Genomic DNA, 27570 nt, shown 5'->3' with positions numbered 1-27570 from the left:
CCCCGTCAGGAGGAGGGGCCGCCGTTGTGAGGCGGCAGCGCGGCGCTTGGAGCGGGAGAAGCCGGGCTGTGGTGGCGGGGCTGCCGCTTGTCGCCGTGGCAGCGCTGTGGTCGGACCCACGATGGTGTCCAGAGCTGCAGACAGACTGCTGATCGTTGTTGCTGTGCTGGAAGGTAAGCCATTAAAGCTTCAGCCCTGCTGTAGTTGCTGGCTTGTTGCCTGTCTCTGCAGCCTGTTTCCTTCAGTGGGGCCCAAGATATTGGAGAGCAGAAAATGATGAGCAGAGGAACGTTATCTCAGCCTAGAGAAGAGAAGGTTGTGGGGTGACCTCATTGCAGCCTTTCAATTCCTGAAGGGAACTTACACCCAGGAGGGGAGTAAACTCTTGGAAAGGGCTGATAATAGCAGGACTAGAGGAAATGGTTTTAAGTTAAAAGAAGGAAGATTTAGGTTGGATGTTAGGAGGAAGTTCTTCACTAGGAGAGTGGTTAGGCCCTGGAACAGGCTGCCCAGGGAGGTTGTGGATGCCCCGTCCTTGGAGGTGTTCAAGGCCAGGTTGGATGGGGCCATGGGCAACCTGATCTATGGGGTCTCTATGGGGATCTATGGGGTCTATGGGGTCTCTGTGGGGATCTATGGGGTCTATGGGGTCTCTATGGGGTTCTATGGGGTCTCCTGGGCAACCTGATCTAGTAAATGTGTATGTTTGGTGGCCCTGCTAGGCAGGGGGGTTGGAACTACATGATCCTTGAGGTCCCTTCCAACCCAGGTCATTCTGTGATTCTGTGATTCTGTGATTTTAATGTAGGAGAGTAATTAGTAATTAGTTTGCAATTACAATATTGCAATTACAATAAAAATTGTAATTAGTTTGCAATAAGGATCTGAGCTCACTTGTTCTGTTTGTGGTGACTGGTAATCACACTCTGTTTCAGGACGCTGTTTTCCAAAACGACCCAAGCACATGCTTGTAGTTGAAGCAAAGTTTGATGGAGAACAGCTGGCTACTGATCCTGTGGAGCATACTGATCAGCCAGAGTTTGCCACTGAATTGGCCTGGGAACTTGATCGAAAAGCACTTCATCAGCACAGGTAACAGCAGAAAGCGAAGCCTGAAATAAATTTGTTAATAAATTTGAGCCACTCCTCATAAGACTTGTACTCCAGACCCCTCACCAGTTTTGTGGCCCTTTTCTGGACACGTTGCAGGGCCTCAATGTCTTTCTTGCAGTGAGGGGTCCAAAACTGAGCACAATACTTGAGATGAGGCCTCACCAGAGCTGAGTACAGAGAGATGATCACCTCTCTGCTCCTGCTGGCCACACTATTTCTTATACAGGCCAGGATGCTGTTGTCCTTCTTGGCCTTTTGGCACACTGTTGGCTCATGTTCAGCTGAGCATTGACCAACACCCCCAGGTCCCTTTCCTCTTCACAGTCCTCCAGCCACTCAACCCCAAGCTGATAGTGCTGCATGGGGTTATTATGGCTGAAGTGCAGGACCTGGCACTTGGCATCTGTGAACCTCATCCCATTCACCTCATCCCAGCAATTGTTTTTTGTGACCTAATTGCAGGGGTTAATTTTTACATTTTGGATTTCAACTGAGATGTTCTTACAGGCTGCAGCGTACACCCATCAAACTCCAGTGTTTTGCATTGGACCCTCTGTCTTCGGTTAAAGAGAATATAGGCTACGTTGTGCTTGATTTAAGGGCTGTACAGGAAAAGAAACAGGTATGTTTCTGGGCATAAAGTTTTACATTTTGATGTTTACAAAACAGTGCTCTGACAATAGAATTTGAATTAAGGCAGAGATCTAATTTTTGGGTTGTTTAGAAGGACTATGAGTACTACTTTTTGTTTAAAGAGAACAAATGAAAGTAGTTTTGTGTTAATGTTATTGGAATGAAAAATATTTACACAGCCTGCTGTGCAACATGAAAAAGCCAAGAATGTAGATTAAAAAAAAAAATTCTTACACTTCAGAATTTGAGGATTGGAATGTTTCTAATCACCGTGTTTAGCCATGATATGGTGATAGATATGACTTGTCAGCTGGGGAAAAGGAGAAAACAAGGTAGTTTGGAGAGTGAAGTTAATTTTTTTTCCTATGGAAAATGTCTGAGGTGTTCTGAAGCTCTGGACAATTAACAAAGCAGGAGAAATCATGATTGTTATATAGATTTTTGATGAGGGAATTTCATGTTGTGCTTGATCAGGGTGTAATTCTGACATGGGTCATGATATGAGCTTGGTTTAATGTTTTGACATCGCACTTAAAATTTATAATCCATGTAATATAGTCTGGACTGTTTTAATTGAAAATTTAAACATTCTCTCTTCTAATTAGAAGACTCATGTTATATTTTGCTTCCCTACTGCTGACTGTGTAAATCAGTGAAAGAGAGTATGTTTAGCTCTTCTTCCAGCAATGATTCTGTAGAGTTATTTAGTGTGTTCAAAATAGACCATGTCTTTGCAAATAAACACAAAGGTATTTTTCTGTGAACAGTAAGGTAGAATTGCTCGAGCAGGTCTGTTATCTATTACTGTGTTTTATCATTTTTGCCTTTTTGGAAATGCTTTTTGCTTTTTTGTTTCTGATTTTGTAGACACCGAAATGGTACTCTTTGCTAAGTAACAAGTACACTAAATTTAAATCCGAAATAAAAGTAGGCATTGTGTTGGAAACTGATTCCAAAGCACCAGTTGATGATTTTAAAGCAAAGGAGGCACCCCCTAGAGAAGGGAGGGGTAAGTAAAATAATACCATTGGCTCTGAATTAAAGATGTTCCTGTTTCGGGTGTGTATTGCTTGATGCAAACATGTTGTTTGAGCTCAGGTTTATCATTAGTAACAAGTTCACCTTGTAACATCTGCTGATCTATTCTAAGTTAACTGTTGGCAGTAATTCTGGGTCTGGATTCTCTTCTGCATTCCTTTCAAAGTTAAAGAATTAAATATATCAAGATCTGTTAGGACTTAGTTAAATTACTGGTGCTGTGTAGTGGTAACTGGTAAATGATTTAAAGGGCTCATTCTTGAATAGTTGTTGTGTTTCTTTACTCCATCATTTACCTCATTTTTAAAGATACAAAGTCAGGGAACTGGAGGTGGAGTAAGTTGGTGTTGGTGGAGGCTGACAGATTTGAAGCAGTGGCCATAGAGCACTTGGCACACTGTAGTCACACTTACTCCTGTGTGAGGCTTAAAGCAGTGCCTTCCTGTCTGCTTTCTACATAATTATCAAACCTATAGTGCAAGTCTCTGGTGTTTTTTGCACTGAAGACTTCAGGTGGAGCTTCTTCAAATGAGACATTCTAAAGGTCTGCAAAGTGAAGCATCATACTTCATCAACATCTGGACAGTCTGACCTGTCCAGTTACTGCCTTTCATCTCTTTCAATGAGTCAAAGAAGCAGGAGCATAACAGGCTCCAACCTAATGAGCTAAAGTCTACATCACTTCAATATTAAGAACGCTCTAGTATTCTTTCTAGAGGTGTTCAAACTGATATATGTGATCCCTGAGTAGAAAATAATTAAAAAAACCAAGCACAACACCTTTGTAATTAAAGTTGTTTACACTTGGAAATTTGTTTTATGCTGAAATACTTTGAAACCAGACATCAAGTTCTTTATTATCTATGTGGAAAGATTGTAACTTATTTCTTAATTGTCTCTTTTCTCTTAGTGTCTACCCTTCTTTCTAGACTAGATCCTAAAATTCTTGTACCAGTCCTGAACGAAGAAGAGGGCTATCATCAGATTGGACCAGCAGAGTGTTGTAGAGACTACTTTGTTTTGTCTGTAACCATTGCATTTGCCACACAATTGGAACAGGTATGTTTTCTGTCCCATTTAGTTCTGAAGAAATATTGCGCTATGCTTTGCCATCCTACAGCTCATTTCTATTTAGATTTATTTTTTATTGTTTTTTTGTAAGAAATAGCTCTGCTCTTATACTGAATTAATATTAATTGAATTGAAATTTTAAAACTCTGTGTAGTACTTACATGTTAAACTACAGTTGAAGGATCAAAATCCTTTTTGTCAGTAAAATTGTAATGATGCATTATTCTTTTCTCTTTTAGTTAGTTCCTAGTACTATGAAGCTTCCTGAGCATCAGCCTGAGTTTTTTTTCTACTACTCATTATTGGGAAATGATGTAACAAATGAACCTTTCACTGATTTGATTAATCCAAACTTTGAACCAGAAAGAGCATCTGTTCGAATACGCAGCTCAGCTGATATCCTTCAAGTTTATTTTTGTGCGCAGTCAAAATTGCAGGTAAGCTGTTTCTTCTCAAATGTGAATGGAAATAAATGAAATACTGAAAACAAAAGAAATAGAATCTGGCTTGCATTGAAACTAAATTTTTTCCCCCCCAGACTTCCTTACATTACAGTGTTTTGGCCAAATATAACTTAATTTTTATGCTAATGAGGAAAACACTAGCAAGTTTCCCTTCTCACAGAGAGTGCAATCTCTAACATGGTGACTTAGAGCATAATTTGGTGGTTGTATGTCATGAGAGAAGATACTGCTACAAAATGGTAATGTTGCTATTGTGGCATCCCCAGGAGCTTTCAGCTCTGGGGCTTCTTGAAAGCAGACCAATCTACAACCCATGCTCCTGTATCTCTCAGATAAAATCACTGCCTTCAGCACAGTGTGTGGATAATAAGAGAGGTCTGGGATTTCCCCCAGCTTTTCAGGTGTTTTAAAATGCTACAGCCATATTTAGGCTGTTATGGGATATTGCTTGCCTTCAGCTGTGCCTTGGAGGGTACTGAAAGCATTTATAGTGATCTGCACTTGTCTCGCGCTTCAGTCTATCTGAATTAATCTCACTCATTAAGTGACTACAAGTAAGTCAGTGTTTCTGAGGGTAGAATAGAGTTTTTAAAATATATATGAAAATACATATGGCATTTACTTCCTGATACTTCTGTATGTATGCAGATTCATCTTTGCTGTGGTGACCAGTCCCTTGGAAGCACTGGAATACCCCTGTCTGGACTACTAAAGAAGGGAAGTGTGGAGATTGAACAACACCCAGTAGCAATTGAAGGAACATTTGTCCTTGTTCCACCAAACAGAGCTAAGCAAAATCTGCCACAGTTACCTCTGGATATGGCTCCTACTGTTGGGGTATCTGTAATTCTGCAAAAGGAGTGCTTAAATGTTCAGGTATAACTTACTAATAGTTAAGATATCATTGCACAGTTCCATGTTTAAGAAAAAATATTTCTAAGTAATATTTGACAGTTAAATACATTTACACTCAAGCCATGATCAGTAATAATACCATATCACTTCATTCAGCCTTTGATTCCTTCAAATGTTCCAATTGAACCTAAACAACCAGAGAAGAAAGTTCTTTCACCTACTGGTGGCGAGGCTTTGCAGCAGAGATCCCAGGATGTCCCATCTCAAGCTGACCACTCTTCTCTAATAGAAGATGAAGCAACAGAAAGTGAAGCAGAAAGTCTGAAGTGTGAAAAAGGCACAGAGCTAAAGGAAGCTGGTATGTGATGTATGTGGGTTTTTTCTTTGTTTGTTTTAGTTTTTCCTCATTGCCAGGCACAGTTATGGGTTACGTACTACACATTTGGGGTAATAAATCTTTGGCAAGTAAGAATTATTTACACAAGATAAATGATAGTGTGAGAGTAAGTGCTGCTCAGATTGAGGATTTGTTGGTGTCTGGATTGTGAGTGATATGAATGGTCTTCATCTTGAGAAAGGATACCAGAAACATTTGAAATTACCTGAGTCTGAGAATGGTGAGGTTTGGTAAGAACTCATGAGGAAAACAATTTCTTCAGTTTTAGTGGTCTAAAACTCAAATGTATTAAACAGAAAGGTAAGGAAAATGCAGAATTTTTAAAATAAGATTTTTAAAAGAAGAGATACTGATCCTGAAGAAACTGTGTTCTGTAGGAGAAAATCTTGCTGTCAGTATTTGTCTGCTCTTTCTGAAAAAATGCTTTTAATCCTCATGGGTCTTAGCAGAGCAGTGGTTATATCCTTTGACATTAAGTGTATTAACATTTTTATGACCTATAAAACCACTTTGAATCTGTGGTTAAGAATATGTAGTTAACACTTTCGTAGTGCTCTGGCAAGATGAAAAACGTGCCATTTCACCATTATCTTTCAGGGCTAGTGGATGAGTCTTGTAAAGATGTTAACAAACAGTACACCGAAGAGCTCCCAGTTTTCAGATCACAGAGCAGTGCAAAATCTCTGCTGTTATCAGGTCTGTACAATTCCAGTAATGCAGAATAACTTACCAAAATCAGGACATAGAATGGAATTTAAATATAGTAGCAACTTAAACGATTTTTAACTGTTGACTGTATGCATTTTTATGTTTTCTTCTTTGTGAGAGCCTTACTGTTCTTCCCATCCATCTAATTGCACAAAGCAATTCAGTGCCTTTATCTGTTAACTAAGAAGCTCAGAAGACTTAATTTTATTGCCACATTATGCTGACCAGCTGATATTGAACTACCAAAGTTTTTCCTTTTTAGTGTTAATGTAAACATTGCTCCATAAGCCAGCAGAAGGAAAAAGTGTGTGTATGTATATATATGTGTGTGTATATAAAATATACACACATTTACTATTGTAAAAGCACCTCTTCTGCATGCCCTCAAGTTGTCTAGCAACTATTACATGGTATCCCCCTTGGCTCTACAGGGTGATGCAGTATCTTACATGTTAGCTCAGACTTCTTCCAATAAAATACACTCACACAGCTTTAAGAAATAGAAAAATATCATTCAAAAATATATTGTTCTTAATTTTATATTACTTTATTTTATAAGCAGTAAATTACAGTGGCTAATTTTTGTGGTATTAGTTTACACTACAAGGAATTGGAATCATTTAGGAAGTCAGCTATTTGCCCTTGTATAAGAACTGAGCCATATATTCAGTGTTTTCATTGTTCAGGGCAGAATAAGTTATTAAAAATGTGCCTGTTTTCTTGTGATTTCAGCAGATGATGCCCCAGTAGCTGCACCTCAGCCCAACTCTGTGAGTGCGTCTGGCTGTTCTGAGACTGTATCAGCACAGAAAATTCTCATTCCAGCAGCCTCTCACCATTTTTGCTTTTCAATAGACTTACGAAGTGTACGTGGTCTGGAAGTTGGTTTTCCAGTAAACTGCATTTTAAGGTATGATTTGCTTTGGTTTATCTTGTTCTTGGTAATAGAGTGATTATTATTCTGAATAATTGCTACCGATATTCTGCCTGATGAATTTTACTTTCATTTAGCTGAATGTTTTGGGATGTTCAACTAGTCCATCACTAAACTTCTGAGAGCATTAAAGACAGTACATAACACTCGTGCTGGGAGAAAAGACAGGTTGTTGGATAATTGAACATTGTGCCTCAAGCGAAAATACAAAGCCTCAGTGCTAGTTTGGAACATCTGTGTAAAGATCAGTTTGTTCCTGTTGGCAATATGAAGGAAAAGTATGGGGGTGCTTCTGGAATGTAACCTTCCAGGGGCACAAGTTGGCACAGGGAGAAGTTGAGAATAAGAGAAATAAGAACTCAGTGATGAAGTTCCAATTAAAATCCCTCATCTGGGTATTCAGTTCGTTTTTCTTTAGCTTAGGATTTTTACTTTTTTACTCTTCCAGTGTTTTGGTTTTTTTAATCAGCTTGTTTTCTTTTTAGGATTTCCTTAAAATTATTGTTCAGAAGTTCACAGATACTGGAATATGAAATGTTAATGTTAATTTACAGCTTTGTAATACTAAATAAATTGGCATTTTCAGTTTGAGCAAATCAGAGTTCCGTGAGTTCTTGGCCTCTTGGTTATCAGACCCTGAATTTGCTGGCACAGTACTTTTAGTGCACGGTCAGAATGTATTTTTCCTTTTGGTATATTGAACTGTGGGCACTATAAACATAAAGCATTAAAAGTGAGTTAAATTTTCAAGTGTTTCTGACACTGAGTGTATTTGTACTTTATCAGTTATTGTGGTTGAACTTGTTTTAGTTATAAACGATTACATATAGTATAGTACTTAATTCTTCTTCAATTATTTTATAAAGTGTGCAGAGAAATAGAATTTTACTGTAGCAAAATTCATGTTTCTGAACGTCCATATGAATTGTGAAAGCTTTTTGTCAAAATAGCAGCAAATACAAAGGAAGCTGTATTAGTACTGAAGTAAATGAGAAATCCTCAGTATTTCGGAGTTAAGTTCTGCTATTGCATGTATTTGTGCTGTTTTTACTAATGTTAATTTTTCTTTCTGAAAATTAAAATAAAAAATAAAAATCACATCTATTAAACTGTTACTTGATTGCTGTTGGTTTTGTTTTTATTAGGTACTCCTACCCCTTTTTTGGCAGTGCAGCGCCTATTATGACAAGCCCACCTATAGAAATCAGAAAGAACATGGAAGTTTTTCTTCCCCAGTCCTACTGTGTATTTCACTTTGCAACTACACCTCATCAGCTTCAAGACACGTTTCTGAGGTGATAATTTTCATTCTTTCTGTTGTAATTATATTGAATGTGTTTTGTATTTTTCATTGCAATTAGCATCTAAAGTTTCTAATACTTTACTGAAGGTCTTCAGTTTGAGAACGTAGAATAAAAATGCTAGTATCAATGTGTATTTAATACACCAGTCCCATGAATGTCATTCCTCTGAGTGAAAGGCAGTAAGCCTTTATCATTGACTGTTGTGACAAGTTATACGAGGTCTTTCTCCTCTTGTGTGTTGATTACTGACATGAGGATCATTTTCTTGTTTCAGACTACCTCTGCTGGCTGAATTGTGGCACAAGGATAAAACAGCCAAAGACTTGCTTCTAGGGATTGCAAGACTTCAGCTTTCAAATGTTTTGACTTCAGAAAAAACACGGTTCTTGGGTGGCAGCGGTGAGCAGTGCTGGCGTCAGACTTTCAATGAGACAGTCAGCGTCACAGCAGCACAAGGGTAATAATAAAAGATTATTTGTAGCAGTCGTTGAAGAATTATTTCTTTAGTATTTCCCTCCACAATGGTCAGCTTTCCTGTTTGCCATTTTGCTTTCTAGTTTTAAAACCTTTCTTTAAATGGAAGAAATTGAGGCTTTTTTGTAAAAGCTGTGTTTTGTTCACAGAACTCCGCTAGTGACCCTATAGTAGAGAATATGCTTAAGACATGTAATCTTTTTTTTTTTAATCTTTCAGCAATTACTTGCAGTGCTCTTATGTTTTTTTATGATAAAAGCAGGAAATAAGAAATGTTGATATACTGAGTCTTAGAAATCAGATATTTAGGTAGGTTTTGTGTAGGTCTTCTATGGCTGTTTTGCCCTTGGAAACTCCTACATATTTTTCTCAGTGCATAGGTACTTAAACTAGATGATCTTCTAGATCTACTTTGGACTAGATGATCTTCTAGGTCTTTTCCAACCTTGATAATTCTGTAATTCTGTGATTATACTGTTGATATATTAACTCGGTCATTTTCATACTAAGAGCTCTAGAGAATAATAAATCAAAAAATGAAATGGAGAAATACGAAATTAAAACAGAATGATGACTATTAACAGAACTCAGAGTGGACTGCCAATTTAAATAAATAAAAAAAAAAACAAGAAAACATTACTGAGGAACCTTCATGAGTAAGTTGTGTAAGAACTGTGAAAACCTTGTTTGTCCATAGTATGTTTTCAGCACAACTGACCTTGGAAATTAGGAGGACCATCCACAGAGGGCTTATATTGATAATAACAGTGTTTTCTGCTTGAGTGCATCAGAAGGAGCAGTCGTTTTAGTTAATGTTTCTGAAGGTGTATGTTTGCTTATATGAGAGACTGACATTCTTTTTCATATACATGGAGAAAGTTAATTTACAGTGGGTTCTATCTTAAACCCTGATTGAAATTGTGAACTGTTGCAATAGACAGTGTCTAGATCCTTGTCCTTTCCTGTGTGATTGATAATGAAATCTGGTTATGCCTGTGGCCTGATTCTGTGGAGAGTTGATCTCAGTGAACACAAGGGTAATGCTTTCACAAATGATTTTTAATCATTTAATATAAAACCTCCTTTTTGCACAATATTTAACCACTAGATGGCGTTCTCAAAATGTCGTCAGCTGTGCATTTTGCTGTTCTGATACTTGTCTGGTTTTTTGCACTGGTTGGTGCAGTGTTCATTTTAGACTCATACATTCATCTACCTTAATTATGTTTCTGAGGTCCGTTACCTTGAATGATGTTTTGTAGTCAGTTACTGATAGAAAGCTGCAGGAACTCAATGCAGTAATTTATGCTAGTTTATGAAATGTACAAATAGCCCTGCTTTTCCCCCAAGGGAATAGCTTAAGTAAATTCCTGTGGCTTTTTCTTGTGAATCACAGTATCTAGGCTTTAAGTGATAGTTTCACTGCCTTCACATCATTATTCAGTTTATAACTGACATGGTAATGTTGTTTCTGACCATTTACAGGTCTATGTTGTAATGTGTTTTCACATTATACTAGTGATAACATTCAGTTAAATGGTTTATCTGTGTATTCTTTCTCTTAGCATCTTTCTATGCAGAAAACTACTTTTGTTTACTGCATTTCGTCTGAGTTTAGAGGTAAGACAGCCAGGAGTAAACTGTTCTGTTTGGACAGAACCTGTAACTTGCTTCAAATTAGTTTCTTAATATATTTGTTTTCTGGACACTTTCTCACTGTGTTTGAAGTCAGTTATTTACCACAATAAGGTCTGTCTGTAAGTGGATGTAAAGCTGTCAGTTGTCTGTGCTGAAGCATGTTTTGTAGGAATCCAAGGATACTTTATCACAAGTGATAAGTTAGCTGTCTTATTATACTGTGGTTAATTAGAAAGTTATTGTTAATTTTTGGAAGGTTAACAGAACTTTGCCACGTATCTTAACATGTTCAATTCATTAGCAAATAGCTCTTCAACTTCACAGTCTTACATGTTGTCATACAGTTCACTTCCTGTATTTTTTAAGTCTGTCTTAATTAAAATAATATTCTAATGTAATTTTCAGGTCAGACACCAGAATCGCGGAGCTTTCATATGCCATCACTTTGGAGGACTACGGACTTGTGAAAATCCATGAAGTTATGGTGTCAGATTCTTCTCAAGTAAATTTTGCATTTATCTTGGCCCTTTTCCCCAAACAGTCCATTCCAAAGTTGTTTTTTTTCCCAATTAAATTCCCATTGTTATGTCAGTGTGTAGGTGCTGGCCAGCAGCGGCATGCCACTCACACTCGGCATCATTGTGCTTCAGAGAAACAGCCAGAGCCTCGAGAAACTCTTGAATACAAAGCAGCACTGGAATTAGAATTATGGAAGGAAATGCAAGAGGACATTTTTGAAAATCAGGTTTTTACTTTTCTACTTTCTAAATAACGCAACCACCTTGAGAAGCTTTGGCAAAATTGGTCGAAGGAACAGTAATTGTATTTTTTTTTCATAAGGTTTCCCATTGTTTGTAGAGATGCATTGTGCTCATATGCTTTAAAGCGTTGGAGATGTACAGAAGTATCTTTTCTTACCCTTAAAAGCAGAATATTAATTATTGATTATTATGAAACGATAAAGTAGTTGCAGTGTAATGAAATATTAAAATATCGATTTCCCTTCCTGGTTTCTGAAGTGCAGGAGGTGTTCAAGATGCAAATAATTACTGTTAAGTATTAACTCTACAATTATTTATTCTCAGTCAAGTCCCACCACTGTCTTTGTACACTTGAAACCATTCTGCTCATCCTATAAACGTTTCCTCTGACAGTGAGGATAGGCGTCATTGCAATCCCATGCAAGTTAATAGAGTGAGAATCCACTTTGTCTTACTTGGGATCTTTTTTTCAAAATTAGGCTGACTTTGCACCTCATTTGTAAGGCTAAGTAATATCTTTCACTGTAAAATTCATACCATAAATTACAGCAAACTGGTGTGTTAAAGGCTTAATTCTGTTAGTTGCCTCTCTAAATTGTGCTATCAACAATTTTGATATGGGTTTCTGTTCTGGGACTTTTTGTTTGTTTGTTTGCTGTTAAAAGCTTAAAAAGAAGGAAATGGCCCGTATGCAAGCACTAGCAGAAGAATGGAAGAAAAGAGATGAAGAGAGAGAAGCAGTAGTGAAGAAAAAGGTATGGAAACTAGTTGCTGAAAAGTCTCATTATAATTTTTATAGTAATAGGATAAACCACTTTGTAACTACAACAAAGAGTCCATGGTAAATTCTCACAGCTTAATACTGAATATGTACTTAGCCACAACAGTGCAGAAAAGCAATGTCACAAAAATAATTTGATGTTTGTTTAATACCAATGGAAAACTTCTACATTGCCTACCTTTGTTAATATTACCTAGACAGAATATTTCCTAGGCATCCCTTTAGTTAGCTGGCTTTCTCTGGAGGTGGGGGTTTAATCTCACTTGGCTTTTTTAAAAGTAAAAAAAGGCAACTGTACAGTTGGAATATGTTGAACTGTGTTTCTGTCATATTCTTTCTAATAAAATAAAGGTTCTCTATCATAACATCATTAAGAGCTGGAAATTTGTTTTCTGTGTAAATTTCTAGACCAGATATTATCAATACTTCAACAAGTTTTAAATTTTAAATCTTCAGCTGTCTAAAACTTAATGGTTATTACAAGAGAAATGTTCTGTTGTTTGTGTGTTTGTACATATACATATATTTAATACAGGTAGCAGAATATACTGCTCTGGAAGAACAGCTTCAGAAAACCCTGAGAGACCTAGATAAACGAGAACGGCAGCTTTTGACTGCTGAATCAGAGGTAAAAAGTCTCTTGTCACTTTATCCATTTTTTATTGCATGAGTTGCTTTTACAAGTTTCCTCTTCAGTTGCTGTGGTTTTTTTAAGCTTTCTTATGGACAAATTTGTGATCTGTGTGCAAGAGCTAAAACAGCTGCATTCATACTGATACACAGATGAGCACTGGTCGTTTAAAATGAAATTGTTATAACAGTGCATGCTTATTGAACTGGAAGTTGCTACATTCAAGAGTTTGCTGAACAAGTATAGAACTGTAAATACTGTTTTCTTAACAGAATTAGTAGAGATATTTGTATAATGTTACAATATCACAATTAGGTTTAGTGTCCTGTTGTGCTAAGCATTGTACACGTGTACAAGCATACTTTATTTCAAGCAGTAATTGCCAGATGAACAGTGAACCAGGTGACAAGCAATGCTGGGAAGAGCTGCAATTGTCCACGTTTTGTTATGCAGGAATTTGATGGAATTTCTATCGTATTTTTCAATAGTGACAGAACCAAAGAAGATAACGGGAGAAACTGGTAGCTATGACTGTTTCTGGATCTCACTAAGTATCCACATCTAGGGAGCAAGATGAGTCCTCAGCTAGTAATGTGGAAAGCGGGTGGGGGAGAGCTTTTTTTCTTTCTTCAGAACAGTTTCACAACATAGGTAGCTTGCAGTGTTTGAATTAGTGAACCAGCAGTCTCTTCTCCTGTAGCTCATGTCACTCTTTTCATAAGGCGCAGGTGGAAGTGAACTTGGCTAGGGATGTGAAAATTAACAAGAAAGGCAAAGAACTTGTGCAAGGTTTTCCTCTGAGCATTGGTGGGGCCACATCTCAAGGACTGTTTGCAGTCTTGTGCCCCTCACTACAAGAAAGACGTTGAGGCCCTGGAGAGTTCCTAAAGAAGGGTAACAAATCTGGTGAATGGTCTGTAATACACATCTTAAGAAGTGTTGCTGACAACTGGATCATTCAGTCTGGAGAAAGGGAGGATCAGGGGAGACATTATCACTTTCTACAGTGACCTGAAAAGAGCTTGTAGTGAAGCAGGAGTTGGCTTCTTCTCCCAGGTAACAGTGATAGGTTGAGAGTTGATGGCCACAGATTGTGTCAGGGGAGATTCAGGCTGGATGTAAGGAAAAATTACGTCTCAGAAAGAGTAGTGAGGTATTGAAACAGTCTGCCCAGGGAAATAGTATAGTCACCACCCCTGTGGATTATAAAGGAAAGAATAGATGTTGCACCGAGTGACATGATTTGGATCACGATATGGTGATCTTAGTGGTCTTTCCAACTATAAGGATTTTATGACTCTGTGGTCCTCCACCACATCTTTACCTTTAAATTGAAGAAATATGTATTTGAAGGATGGACTACTGGGAGGGCAGAGGGTTGGTTGGATGGTCATAGCCAGAGGGTTGTGGTAAGTGGCTCTATGTCTCAGTAACAATACAATTTCTGTTTAGTTTTAAAAATTGAAAGTAATATTTTGTCATGAATAAATAGTAGCATTTTTAATAGACTAATAATGGAAAGATCCTGCACCTGTGGGTTAATGCAACTGTCTCATTTTTAAGATTCAAAGAATAAAGAAGGAGTTGCAAGCAGAGCATGAACAAAATAAGCAGGACTTACAGGATTCTGTGCGGCGAACCAGAGAAGAATTTGCCCACCAGGTTGAACTGGAAAGGTCAAAAATGAAGCAGCTGGGAGAAGACAAGCTTCGTATACAACAGCAGGTACGTCCATTTATATGTTCTGCTTCCATCATTTACTGTAAGATAATAGCAATAAAACCTTAGATTAAGTACGTTCAGTGAAGGAATCATATTGAGACAAGCATATTCTGGCAGCTTGTTAATACATACTTTATTTCCAGTTGTTCAGTGAATTACATGGAGAGATCCATCTCTGTCAGTCTTGCTTAACGTTAGGGCCACTTTGCAATGCAGTCGTTATAATTTTACTTTTTTTTAATGCTGAAGATCAAATTATGATTACAAGCATATGTTGCGTGTGGCTGCGATCTGAACTTTAGCGTACAGTTCAGTAACTTCTAATGAATTCTTAGCTATGAACATCTATCAAAATGTCTAGGTAGCTTGACTTTGCAATTCATTTTATGCTTTCGTTGCAAAAGATTATTTTCAGCACCCCTGGGGTGGGGAAGCTGTAATCCTGATGTTGAGATCTTCTGTTTTGAAAACAGTGCTTCAAACCAGAAGAACCTACACCACACTCCATTGTATTTTATGCTTTCTATTGCACTAATGACAAGACTAGCCCAACTACATCTTGCTGACTGTTAAAGAATTCCATGCAGCTGTAAAAGTACTGCTGTCTTGGAGCATATTTAGAATCTTACATAGATTAAATCTTAATAAGAGTTGAATGTCTTTCACTGCTTTTCAAAATAGATACACTACATCAGAACAAAGGTCCTGTTAACCTGGCATCCAGTTACAGCAGTGGGTGGGATTTCAGGCAAAGAAAATAACTGGGACAAGTGTAGAAAATATAGTTTTGCTGCAACCAGGATTGCCATCAAGAGTTATATATATCCTGAGTGAGAGGCTGCATTTTGTATTTACCTGCCATCAATGAGCGTGTTCCTCTTGAGCTCATCTGATTCCTTTTAGAAGAAGAAAAGTTCTAGCAGTGCAACATCCAGCTTAGTTCACTTTGTAGTTTGTGTATTTTAAAATATTTCTTGTTCCTTTTAAGCTTGTAGCTTAATATAAGTGAGTAAAGCTTTTGTGCTCGTGCTACATGCCACTCCTATAATTTCATAGGCATGTCTCTTCCAGACATGAATCCTACTGTGTTTTGTATTCCATTCTATGAAGCCTATGCCTTCTGCTGATCTTCCTGGCTGCCTTTATCTGTGTGGCTCCCACTATTTTGAGTCTCTCTCATGCTTCAGGACGAGGCAAAAGTACTTGCTCTGCATATGATACAGATATGCTTTTTAAATATACTGCTAAAGAAAAAATACTGGGTTGGTTTTGTTGGTTGGTTGGTTGGCTTGGTTGGTTTCTATGGATGGATGGGTTGTTGTTTTTGCTTGTTTTTGTAACTTTGGAGCCTCACTATGGGATAACTCCCTTTGTAATGTGCACAAGCACAAAGTTCCTATTGCTACCAGTTCTCATGGACCCCTTTTTTGTATGGCTTTCAGTATGTTTCACTGGTATTTGTTTTCAATAAGTACTACTGTGGATTAAATTGCCAGTTCTATAAAGCATATAAGTTGGATTCATCTTTAAGGAAATCTGTTCATACTTCTTGCATATAAATAAGTGTAGAGTTTAACTTGTTTGGAGGTGAGCCCTAGAATGTACATGAGATGATTTTTGAAACTTCTGCTTTGAAGAATCACTTTTATTTCCTGAAAATGAAGGTTTTGCTTTGTTTTTTTTTAAGATTTGTGCAGTTCTCTTAATAGCCTGAGGTCTCATGAGAGACTTCTTTTTTGTTTTTAAAAAAAGAACTTTTAGAACTAAAGAAGGATTAAATTTATTGCTGAAGTTTGTATAAATTGATGTCTTTATTATAGCTTTACAACTATACTTTAAAAATTATTAAAAAGTATTGATAAGAAACAATATCTCATTGTCAAAGTTATCATGGTTGTAAGTGGAAAAATAACTGCAGTGAACTACACACGTGTCTTGTTGCTTTCTCATGTAAATTCTATTAAAAATAATGATTTGTAATAATCATCCGTGAAAAAAAAGGCTTTGAAAGAAATATTGAGGCAATTCAATCAGGAGTCCCAAAGAGTTACAGCATTGATATGTTAATAAAATAATAAATGTTGGCTTTGTAACAAGAATGAATCTTCTGAAGCATTTTCTAGCTGAGAAACATTTATTCTTCTGTACTGTTATTTTATCAACAGAACATTTTTATTAGTTGTTTTATTAATAACATCCATACAACAGAAAAAAGTAGCTGTTAAGCTTTTGACTTGTGTTAGTTTTTGAAGCAAAGTAATATAACCTCATATTGGCTTAATTTTTTCAAAATACTCGTTTGAAAAAGAAAATCAAAGCTCTTTTTATGTTATCTTCATGAAAGTCTGGAAGTACACAGAGAGGGCAGAGGTACACAGTACTAAGTCATTCGTCACGGGAGTGTTTGCTTCAGCCTTTTAAATCATTATTTGGCTGCGTGAGATATTGGTCATTTCCTCATCCAGACATTCCTAAACAAGTTATGCTCCTGAAATTTGGTCAGGAATATAACTTCATATAGCAGATGCCATTGTTGGCTTTCTTTAAAAGTTGTGTGTACATCTAAATAGCTTTGTCTTCTGTGTTTCTTCTGCAAGTCTCTTTTAGAAATATGAACAGCAGTGTTTATAAATCTTTCTCCTTTGTATGAGGAAGGACTTGGTTTCTTTTTTTTTCTTTCTAGTACAGAGCAAAGATCCTCTTTAAAATTATTCTTATTAAACCATTAGTGTATGTCATTGCCAATGTATCATTAATCATGACTGCGTAACTCTCAGTATCTGTTTTGTTTCTCTTTTAATGTAGCTTTATGAAGCAGAAAATAAGTACAAAATTTTGGAGAAGGAGTTCCAGCAATACAAGGAACAGCAAAGTAATAAGCCAGAAATCCAGCTACAATCAGAAATAAATCTGCTCACTTTAGAAAAGGTACCTTGTTTTCTCAGTCTCTGAAAGCTATTACAACAGTCCAATCAGTGATGAGGGAGATAGAGAATAATCTCCCACAAACCTGGTTGATTTGTCCATTTTGGTTTGTTTTTACTTTTTTTTCCAACAGTTTCCTCAAGCTAAATGTTCATAGATGAATAAGACTAAAAGTGGCATTACTTCTGTAGAGGAAGAAAGGCCACGTCAGGAAAAACAAAGTTATGTGAATGAATGAATGGCTACTGTCATCATTTCTACTTCGGACTCCGAGTGTTCTGTTCATAAAATTAAATGAAAAGGGACAATCTCTTGTGAGGGTTAATTTGCTGTTATTTCACTGTGTGCTGTTTTTGTGTGGTTTGTTGTTTTTTTATTTAATATTTCTGGACAGAGGTTGTGCTCCTTACTGTTGCAAGCTGATTTCTTTATACCCTCAGCAGGTAGATAGATATTCAATGCAAAATATAATCTGTGCACAGATAGGGGCTGGAATTTTTAAGAGTTTTGAGTCAAACTGTTGACAGAATCTTCTGGAAAAGAGCATACAGAAGATTCTTGGTTATGCAGCTAGTCTGCATGTTATTGTAAGGTCAAACAGCTTCTAGTAATGCTAGCAGATGATTCAAAATGTCTCCTTGTACAGGCAGAAACTTTCTAGCTAAAATATTTTGCTAGATTTCTTATTTTTGCTTTTTAGAAAATCTTCATAAATTTAATACTAAATAGCTTTTTTTTTTCCAGTTAGAAGAAAATATCACTGTCTCATATTTTTGATAGAAATGATTCATTTTTCAGGAAACCACGCTCTGTATTTTATATCTGTTTTCATTTCATGCCTTTTTACACTGGAATATTTTTTGCAAAGTGCAGCAAATTATTTTTCTTAAAGTTTAAGAAGTTTATAAGATTTATGATTTAGACAGTAAGATCAGAGATACCCACCATATACATAGGCTTTAAAAAAAATATATATGGTCAGAACAGAGATCTGCTTCAGAGCAAAGAATGTAACACATCTTCCATCAGCTCCAGGAAAGAAAGAAAAAAAAATTATGCACCTTTTAAAGGCAAGATTTGTCCATCAGCATTCCTGTTAAATTAAAGTTCATAATCTTAAACAACAAAAAAAAGAGGGTGTGGGGGTAGAGGGGGGAGGTTACTAATTTGAGAATCTTAAATTTAAAAGGTTACATCAGTAGATTTAGTGCTAAAAACTAATCTTTTCCTTTTTGTATAGATGGCTATCCAATAAAAATAAGGCTGTGTTTTAAACAAGAAAATGTTCATGTGCCATAATATTTATGTTACATTATATAACAGCTTTAGATGATGTTGTATGCTGCACTACATAAACACTTTTCTTAAACCATACCCTTTGTATATATACAGCTTTCAATGATTGTTACTGCTGTTATTGCTTCAGCTGATATGATTTTAATTGCTTTTAGGTTGAACTTGAAAGAAAGTTGGAGTCGGCTACCAAGTCAAAGCTCCACTACAAACAACAGTGGGCCAGGGCTTTGAAAGAACTTGCAAGGTTAAAACAGGTATGCAGGTTGGTTTTTTTTCAGTATACAAGACAGTGAAGTTAGTGCTGTGTTGGAAGCTATTTATGGTAACTATTAATTACTGGCAGCTTTCCTCATTTTAGTGTTTTGTTCATCTTTTTAAATTCAAGCTCAGAGCTACATTTCTATTTGGAAAAATAAGAATAGTAAAAGTCATACAAGTTTGTTGCATTCAGAAAAGAGCATAACTCAGGTTAGCGAAGAAGGTTGGTTTAGCTGAAAGCAGGCATGGTTTAAAGAAGAAACATTCTGTCTCATTCCCTTTCAGAGAAAGAGCTTTGGCCTTCCTGGCTGTCTTGGTCAATAACAGTCTAAACTATTCCCAGTTTTAACTGAAATAAAGAATAAAGATGGAAACCAAAAATAGAAGCAGTGGTTCAAGGCTTGTTGAATGCTGTAATGTGATGTAAAATCACAGGGGAAAAAATAAAGAAACGGAGGGTGAAAACTTTTACTCCTGATATTGGAAATCCTAATCTCTGAAACCACGGTGGCGTGCTTTTTTTACCTGTTGTTTTGACAGCGCTCTTGTAGACATTTATACAGTCACACGTATGCAACTTAAAAATACTCAGTTCAAACTTGCAGCAGTAACACTCCTCACTGAATGTAAATGCTCCTGTCTTTTGGTGATCACCTTTTTCGTGAATTACAGTAAACATGAGTGAGCTAAGATGCGATATGTAAGAGTGACAAACATGTTCATTGGCTGTGACAAATTAATACATCACTGACCAAAGCGTAGAGAACTCAGGTTTGGTAGAAGGCTTTTACTACCTCTCTTCATATGTGTTTCCTCACATATGAAATATGTTACTTCTTAAGGATTATAGTCCCTGCTTCATTCTTTTTCTCAGAACTTTTGTTTTTTGGAGAGCAGGAAAAAAGCCTTTTTTCTTCTAATTAATAGCTACATTTGTAATCCCTCTTTTACTTTGAAGACAGTAAACGTGCTGTGTAATTGCCATTAAAAAGTCATGTTTATTTGTTGTCTTCAAATTGATCCTTTTTTGCCTACTGATAAAAGGAGCCGTGAATTTTCCTTTCCAGTTTCTGAAATAGCTGTTCTTGGCAAGATGAGAGAAGACGAATAAATCTCGTCTTTCTGATTAAGATTTTTTGAATTGCCATGAAATGTTTAGGCTGTTTTTTCTTAAAGCCGTGTTTAAAAATGCCTGCAGAATTGAGGGGAAGATGCTTGCCAGATTAACACTGACTGTGTATAATCATCATTAAGATTTTATTACAAGTTTCATCACAGTGGACACGATGATCCAAATTTAGTAACACGTGGATGGTTTCAGCTGACCCCCTTCCTAAAAATCTGAACCAAAAAATAAGTTGGCGTATGCTGTGAATTATTCTTCTTAAAACTTGTATGCTAAAGAACAAACCCTTTAAAAGTGTTTTCTTATGTTTTTATATTCCCATGCTTCAACTTAGTCTATTGATAAAGGATTTAAAGAGCCAAGTAAAAGTTAAAGCAGAGCTGATCAAAAACCATTTACTGTGTTTTAAATATAAATTTGGAAAGTGTTGCTTCAGGAATTCTAGATCTGCTTTCGTTCAGATGATTTGTGCAATTGCGCATAGTTTGACCAATTTCTTGTTTAAATTGGATTAGTACCATGTTAATTTTGCATTGCCTCTGGTGAATAGCCACAGGGCTGTAATCTGTGCCAGTAATTTGTCACACCAAAGCTCTCTAGAGAACTATACAAAACATTTGTGTAGTGAGGATTAGACGCTGAAAGCCATATCTTAGATTGTTAATAAATGTTAATGACAAAACCCAGCTGGTAAGTCTTGGAAATGAGATCTAATGCTTTGTGCCTATTGCCAAAAAAATGTTTAAATAGAGATTTCCATTACTCAAAGGTGACCTAGTACAGTCAATTTGTGAATTAAAGAAGCATAATTCTACAGGCTAAGCATTTAGTAAAATGCTGTTCTGATTTGCAACCATAAAAGTCAATGTTTCCTTAATTAAAAAGTTTCCTTTTACTTGGGAACTAGTTGTTAGCACACATTTCTGTCCTTACGTTTTGGATAATGAGATATGCACTACATAAGCTTTAAAAAAAAAATAAAACAAACAAAAAAAAAAGCATGGAACTGTCAACAGAAAGTGCCCTGAACTTCTCTGTGTGCAGTGCTTTGAATGTTGGAAACATGGTGCTAGCGGTAACAACAGCAACAGCAAACCTCAAGCACATGTGCGTATACGTAACCTATGCCTAACAGGATATAGAAGGCAGTTGGATTTAACACAGTTTGTAATGCTGAGTGAAAATAGGTTTCACCTGAATGTAACCGAGCTTCTTTATTCCCTCTTTGTTTCTTCTGCACTAATAGTTATCACGCTCCTTTTCAGCTTAGGACACTGCACCAAGGTAGCTACACATCTGTGTTTCTGCAGGTTACTTCCATCGCTTCCACAGGTTTCCAGGCCTGTTTTTTAATGTTAGTTGGGACCTACACAAACAAGACGTGCCTGTTTTTATGTGTGCAAGCACTGTTTGTGGTATTAATTAAACAATTTGCACAAAATTGCAGAGCTTTTAGATTCTAAACTCGGTACCTATGGGGGAAAAAAACCCACTGTTTTAAAACAAACACCAAAGCTAGCAGAAGCGTCGCTTTCAGCAGCTGATAGTCTCTGTGGTAACCCCAAAGCACATGCATGCGTATTCAGCCTTGTGGGAGAAATGTTTTTTCAATTAAGACTTTTATTGTTTTTGTGACCTACAGATCTGTTCAAACCAATACTGATGCATTTAGTTAAAACAGTGTCGATCTTATTGGCTGGCTGACATTCACTCTATCTTCTCTAGTCTCCTGCTTATCCATTCAGTAATTAATTTGATTAATTTATGACTAATGTAGCAAAGGATGGGATATAAATCTTTGCTTTTTTTAAAAAAAAAAAAGGAGAAAACAGTTGGAGGTCCGATTCCTGGTTAAAAACTGTGCCTTGAAACCATCCAGGCCCTCCTACTGACTTGTCAGCTCTGGGTTATTTTCAGAAAACTTTATTTGAGTTCTTTAGCTTCAATCGTAAGTTTTCCCACAGACTTGCATGGTATGTGTGAGTGGGAGATTGAATAGTGGCCGCTATTTAGCCATTGTTTAGTCTAGTGTATGCATGTTTACATCTCCCTTTTGGATTTATAGGCAGCCATAGCAAAATAGAGATTGCGCTTCCTTGATTGAAGAGCCTCTTAACCAAAGCACCTGGTGGCTCAGAGGGGTTCTTTTACAACCTGATTGTAATTGAAATTCTTGTTTTCTTAATGCTGGCTAATTTTTATTTAATGTCGAGTGTTTCTCCACAACACGATTTAAGTTCCCACCCTGCCAGCCCTAAAACAATACTCTCGTTCTCAAGGACCATACTAGGCGTGCAAACCAATGAAGAAAAGCAGTAAAACAATGAAGCAAACGATCTGGTTAATATTATATGGCTTTAAGGCACTGTTTGGCTTGACTTTGTTTTTGGGAGTTAAGGGAAGGATGGCAGAATATAGAAATGATAATTAAAAAAAAAATAAAAAATTCCAGCAGCTCTTGCCCTGTCTTAAAACAGCTGGACTGATTCAATAAGTGATTAGGAATAATCTGAAACGTTCCCTAATTTAGGATACATTGTAAGAGCACATTTTTTTTTTTTGGAATTAGAATAAACTACCACATAAATGCTTTGGTCAGAGAGCTTTAAGTACATTTATATGTAAGGTTATGTGCACCGAGGTACACATTTGGTGCATTCAGTTACGTTCTTGTTTTTTAATTAAATGAAGACAGGACAGAATGAAGACGTTACACAAGCCTGGAAACATTGGAGTTACTTTTATTGGTACTGTATTAGTACTGTTTCATTAATGTCTTCTTAGAAGATTACACAGTAAATTCTGCTGAATTCTGTATCCTCATGTGAAATACGGTTCAGTTTCCTCTTTGTTTTAAGAAAAAACACAATGAATTATTAAACTGTGATGGCAAAAGTGGGTGCAGTACCTGAATTTCTCATAAAGCAGCACCAGCGTCAGCACTGCAAATAAGGAATTGTTCCTTCTCTCAAAATCTTTTTAGCTCCCTACAACATACAGTAGATTTTCGAAGGACTCAGAAACTTGTTTTGGGAAATATATTTCAGATTTATTACGTAGTATGGAGCGCATGATTTAAATTATATTACAGGATCCATCAGAAATTAACCAGCATTAATCCCTTACTTCCCTCCAAATCTAGGGATGTTGTCCCACATAAAGAATGTGCTCTCAAAACTTAGCACAGGGCTTTGTCCTGAGTATTCAGAGAATATACTTCTTCAAATGTTGTCTTTTTTCCACTCAGTTCAATAAATAAATAAAAGCGAGGTGAGGCGGGAGGTGGTTATTGCCAGCATCAATTTAATCGGTGGACTACACGACCAGTTTGTCTTAAAACATTGTGTTTGGATTTCTCTACAACTCTTGGATAGGCGTCTGTTGGCAAAAATGTCTTACTATTTTCAGTACCGATTTGTTGGTTTCTGATATAAAACCTGACCTACTTCAATCTGAGACTGTGCCTCCGCTATGCGGCCAAGTCTTGATGGGAAAGGAAGGACTTTGGTCTTATCTCACCCAAGTGCTTTTCTGTTTTTTTAAAATATATATATTTCTATCATCTATCAACTGTAGAAATTCCTTGGCAAGATTCCTTCTTGCGGGCTTTATTACTAGTATTTGTTCAGCAAATTGCTAGTTAGTCATTTTGGCCTTGTTGACTGTGTTGAGTTTGTATTCGAGGTTGAATTGAGGATGACTGGGAGAACAAGCAGAGAATAGAGCACACTTGTTGTTAAGACACTGTACAGCATCACAGAATGATAGAGGATTCCAGCCCTAGTTTTTCATCTCAATACATGGTACTGGAGCAAAAAGCAAACTTAGAACCAAGCAGACTTTTAGGACAGGTAGGGTAGTTGGATTTGCATCAAATAAATTACCTAAGGTTTTGCACACATCTGGAAAACTGTAAAAGGAAAGATTCAAGGGTTCTAAGTTTTCAGGGCTTACTTATTCAACATGAATTGCAACCTTGGCAAGTCGTCCTTCAAGTTTTGGTGCTGGATATTGTGGGGCCAGTAATGGGAATTTTCTGCAGCTATTTAGCATTTTATGTGTCTTATGTAATTTAATGTATTTGTCATTATTTAAAAATGTATAGTTTTGTATAATCTGTAATTTAAAATATTATTTAGCCACAAAAAAGAAAAAAAGAAAAAAGTCTGGGAATCTTGAGCAGTTTCACAAATTTTCTATATGAAAAAGCAGAAGATGGTGTTTGTAGAGAAGGTTTGTTTCACTTTTGCTGTTTCATTAATAGAAAGATATCTTTGGTTGGACTTCAGGTGATCTGCTCTGGATAGGTTTACTGCAGTTGTAATACTTTTACAGCATTGTGGATAACAACAACTAAGACATCTTGTTTAACTTGTGCATTTCTACTGATACTGGAAACTTAACTGCTGTGATTTCATTCCTGAAAGTTCTGCTCAGGTTATAATAAGCACTTTCACATATAACCAGTTAACTGTGTTGTTTTTATCCTTTCACACATCAGCGTGAGCAAGAAAATGCAATGGCTCGCCTTAAAAAGCAGCAGCAAGAGCTGGAGCACATGAGGTTGTGCTACTTGGCAGCAGAAGAAAAAGAGCTGGGGAAAACAGACCGACAGGAGCTGGAGGATATCAGAAATGAACTTAACAGGTATTAGAACACTCGCAAGACTCCTCTTTTTCCTCTCGTCTTGAACTCTGCCTCCAAGTAAGAAAAGGTTCAGTTAAATCAGTTATAATTGGCTGTCAGTCCAGTAGAAGAATGTGTTTTGGTGTCCCTTAGGTAAAGATTGCACATCTGTAAAATGTGGCAGTACTGTTCTATAGAAAATCTTTGTTTAAAGCCTCTGCGCTTTGGTTTTAATGTTGTCGTAGTTGTAGAACACCAAGGGTTTTTGTCTGTGTCTGTTCTGAACCTTCAGGTCTAGAGACAACTGCATTATGGGAAGGGGTGTGAAAGATATTTATCCTTATTTGGGATACATTAAGATTTAAGGTCTGCCTAACGTTGTCCTTTGTCTGCCAGCATTAATACCATTCATAGAAACCTTGTAATTTGGGTGGCATTTGCAGTATCAAAATAGTAGTTTTGGTAGCAGTTATTACAGTTGTATTAAAGAAAAGTAGCAATCATGTTAACACCTCATTTATGTGTTTTTTTTCCCCTTAATTTCCATATATACAAGGTAAATTTTCACCTTTTATCCATTCATCTATTTTACTAATTATTTCAACAGATGTATGATTTTCTCATGAAAAGCAAAGCAGTTTGTAATACACTCATCCTCTGTTCCCTTCCATTGTATCAACAACAGGCTAAAGCAACAAGAAGAGGAGAGAAAGCAGTTTCAAGATGTTAGAGATAATTCTGCAAGTAAAGTGGACAGTCTTCATACCAGAAAATTAAATGAGAATGTAGATGATTATCTCTCACGTCTGATGGAGGAGAGGGATACCTTGTTGAGAACAGGAGTGTATAATCATGAGGACCATATTGTAAGTGAACTTGATCGTCAAATCAGAGAGGCTATGGCAAAAAGAAATGCCACTAAATAAAAGCATAGAAAGAGCTGTTAAAAACAGCCTGAATTTGAGTAGGGTTGCTGACATTTTTAAACCTTCCTCTTCAGAAATGTGTGGTGATGCACAATTTTGCACATTGTTAGCTGTTTTTGAAGCCAGTGTCAAGGTTTGCAGTGCGTGATGATAAGTGAGGTTGTAAGGTTCAAGGGGGGTGGCTGTTTTTAGTGGTTTTTTACTCTTGTACATCCAAATATATTTATATTCTGAAGTTTTTTCTACCATCATGGCTGGGTTCGTTTTTAAGATATTTAATAATCCTTCTCAGCGTTTTGATCAGTATTCCAATTTTTTTAGAGTGTCAGCAGCTCTTTTCCCAGATTGAATTCTCAGTTTTGACCCAAAATGCAGCTCCTTAACAATTGTCACTTCTTATTAAACAACAAGCTAATCAATTTTTACTTATGCAACTGCAGTCAAAGTAGCTACGTTTTATAGTTAATTTTTCTTTTTAGGGGCAGGCATTTAATTGGAAGGGGAAGAGCTCTCAAGCCTTGTGAAACTGAAACTGATTGGAATGTTAAGTAACTGGTGGGATCATACAGAATGAAAATCCCTTTGTCCTATCAGCTTTTCACATAAGACTGTAAGGGTGAACCCAGCCTTTGTTCAGAAATACGTGTGTGTTCTTCTGTCTGTCCTGTGTGAGGGATGATGTTTGAGTCACTTAATTCAGAGGTTTTTAAACACTTCAGGTGCAGGGCAGTCTGTTTGAGTAGTTCTAAAAGCATTAATGGGGATCTTGCTAATTACATAAACTTAAAGCACTGTCTTTTAATGGGGATTTTTGTCCGTCAGTTTGAATCTTGAGCATTGAGGAAGTGTCTCTAATCAGGCAAAGCATAACAGGTCCTATGCAAAACATTTATTTCTGTGAACTTGCATGGGTACAACCGTATATGTATTGCCTTCCTATTTTTTATGGTGTAAATCATAGAACAGTGCATCTGACTTTGCCCAGCACGGGCCTGTTTCTCACTAATAAAGCTTGGGTTTTAGGCCCCTTAAGGTTTTAATGTAGCTACTTATACTCAGATGTTATTCTCTGTGGGGATTTACTGCTCATCAGAGTCAGACTATATAAGCAATTATTTTGTAATGCTTCCCACACCTGTATCTTTTCAAATGAACATCTTCAGAAAGATTCTGCTCCACTAGGAAAGCAAGTAACACCTTGATAAATCCTGCACAGATCCACAGCATGCAACTTTAAGTTTTTATGTTAATATGTCTGTTATCGTCAATGCATGACCGTGCATTACTGGAAATGAAACAGGAGGGATTCTTCTGTCTTAACTAGAAGGCTTTGCAGGACATCGCTCTTGAAATTGCTTCTTTGGCAAGATGTGCAGTTTCTTTCTTCAACACAAGGGGGTCCATGAGACTTAGAGATTGCAGTGTGTTTAATACGTGTTTTCATGACTGCAGATTTTTTTACCTGATTCTGTGACTTTTTCAGGTGTTATATAATTTAATAAACTTCTGTTTTTAGTATTAAGGACTTTGTGTTTCTGTTTCTGTGTATTTGAATGAGATTTTTTTAATTGCTATTGGTTATATGACCGTCTTTGCAGTTTAAAGCCATGAGACTGAACAGTTGACCTTCGAAGTTAATTTCATGTTGTCAATTTCTAATCTTTATCTCTTTTGGTGGCAGGAATAAATACCATCTAAGCCTATTTTATCTTACCTAGCAAAAAAAAATTCCTGCTTGAAATTGTGTATTATTCCAGTCCTGCTTCATTGTGCGCACCTTCATCATCCTTACTGCTTGGGCACAGAACTTACTGCTTCCTCTAAATAAGGAGACTTCAGTACTGAATTATATCCCGTATTTGTCCAGATCTGTTCTTCAAAAGGTAAAG

General features: G+C 36.7%; 1 protein-coding gene across 2 annotated transcripts; it reads left to right on the top strand.

Annotated features, from left to right (window-relative positions):
• The first annotated feature begins 7 nt into the window (after positions 1 to 7).
• CEP120 (centrosomal protein 120) lies at positions 8 to 27203 on the top strand. Of its 2 annotated transcripts, none has more exons than XM_015850073.2 (21): positions 8 to 173; positions 936 to 1092; positions 1621 to 1735; positions 2614 to 2755; positions 3695 to 3843; positions 4095 to 4292; positions 4968 to 5195; positions 5331 to 5532; positions 6169 to 6267; positions 7015 to 7189; positions 8359 to 8508; positions 8792 to 8974; positions 11035 to 11131; positions 11222 to 11374; positions 12056 to 12145; positions 12707 to 12799; positions 14366 to 14527; positions 17330 to 17452; positions 18901 to 18999; positions 24631 to 24776; positions 25441 to 27203. In XM_015850073.2, the coding sequence occupies exons 1-21, from the start codon at positions 122 to 124 to the stop codon at positions 25679 to 25681; spliced, it is 3054 nt and encodes a 1017-aa protein (XP_015705559.1). In that variant the 5' UTR covers positions 8 to 121; the 3' UTR covers positions 25682 to 27203. The 2 variants fall into 2 exon arrangements, with proteins under 2 accessions (XP_015705559.1, XP_015705557.1); XM_015850071.2 differs by having other exon boundaries at positions 7012 to 7189.
• Positions 27204 to 27570: the final 367 nt, after the last annotated feature.

Source organism: Coturnix japonica, chromosome Z, assembly GCF_001577835.2.
Source record: "Coturnix japonica isolate 7356 chromosome Z, Coturnix japonica 2.1, whole genome shotgun sequence".
In the NCBI taxonomy this organism is placed as follows: Eukaryota; Metazoa; Chordata; class Aves; order Galliformes; family Phasianidae; genus Coturnix; species Coturnix japonica.
This window is presented reverse-complemented; position numbering and strand designations above follow the sequence as displayed.

Bases quoted from the DNA above. Each gene is read 5' to 3' on its own strand.
- CEP120 (XM_015850071.2), top strand. From the start codon at position 122: ATGGTGTCCAGAGCTGCAGACAGACTGCTGATCGTTGTTGCTGTGCTG. The intron at 17,453-18,900 runs GTACCTTGTTTT...AATTGCTTTTAG, and splicing joins ATCTGCTCACTTTAGAAAAG to GTTGAACTTGAAAGAAAGTT. The intron at 19,000-24,630 runs GTATGCAGGTTG...TTCACACATCAG, and splicing joins AACTTGCAAGGTTAAAACAG to CGTGAGCAAGAAAATGCAAT.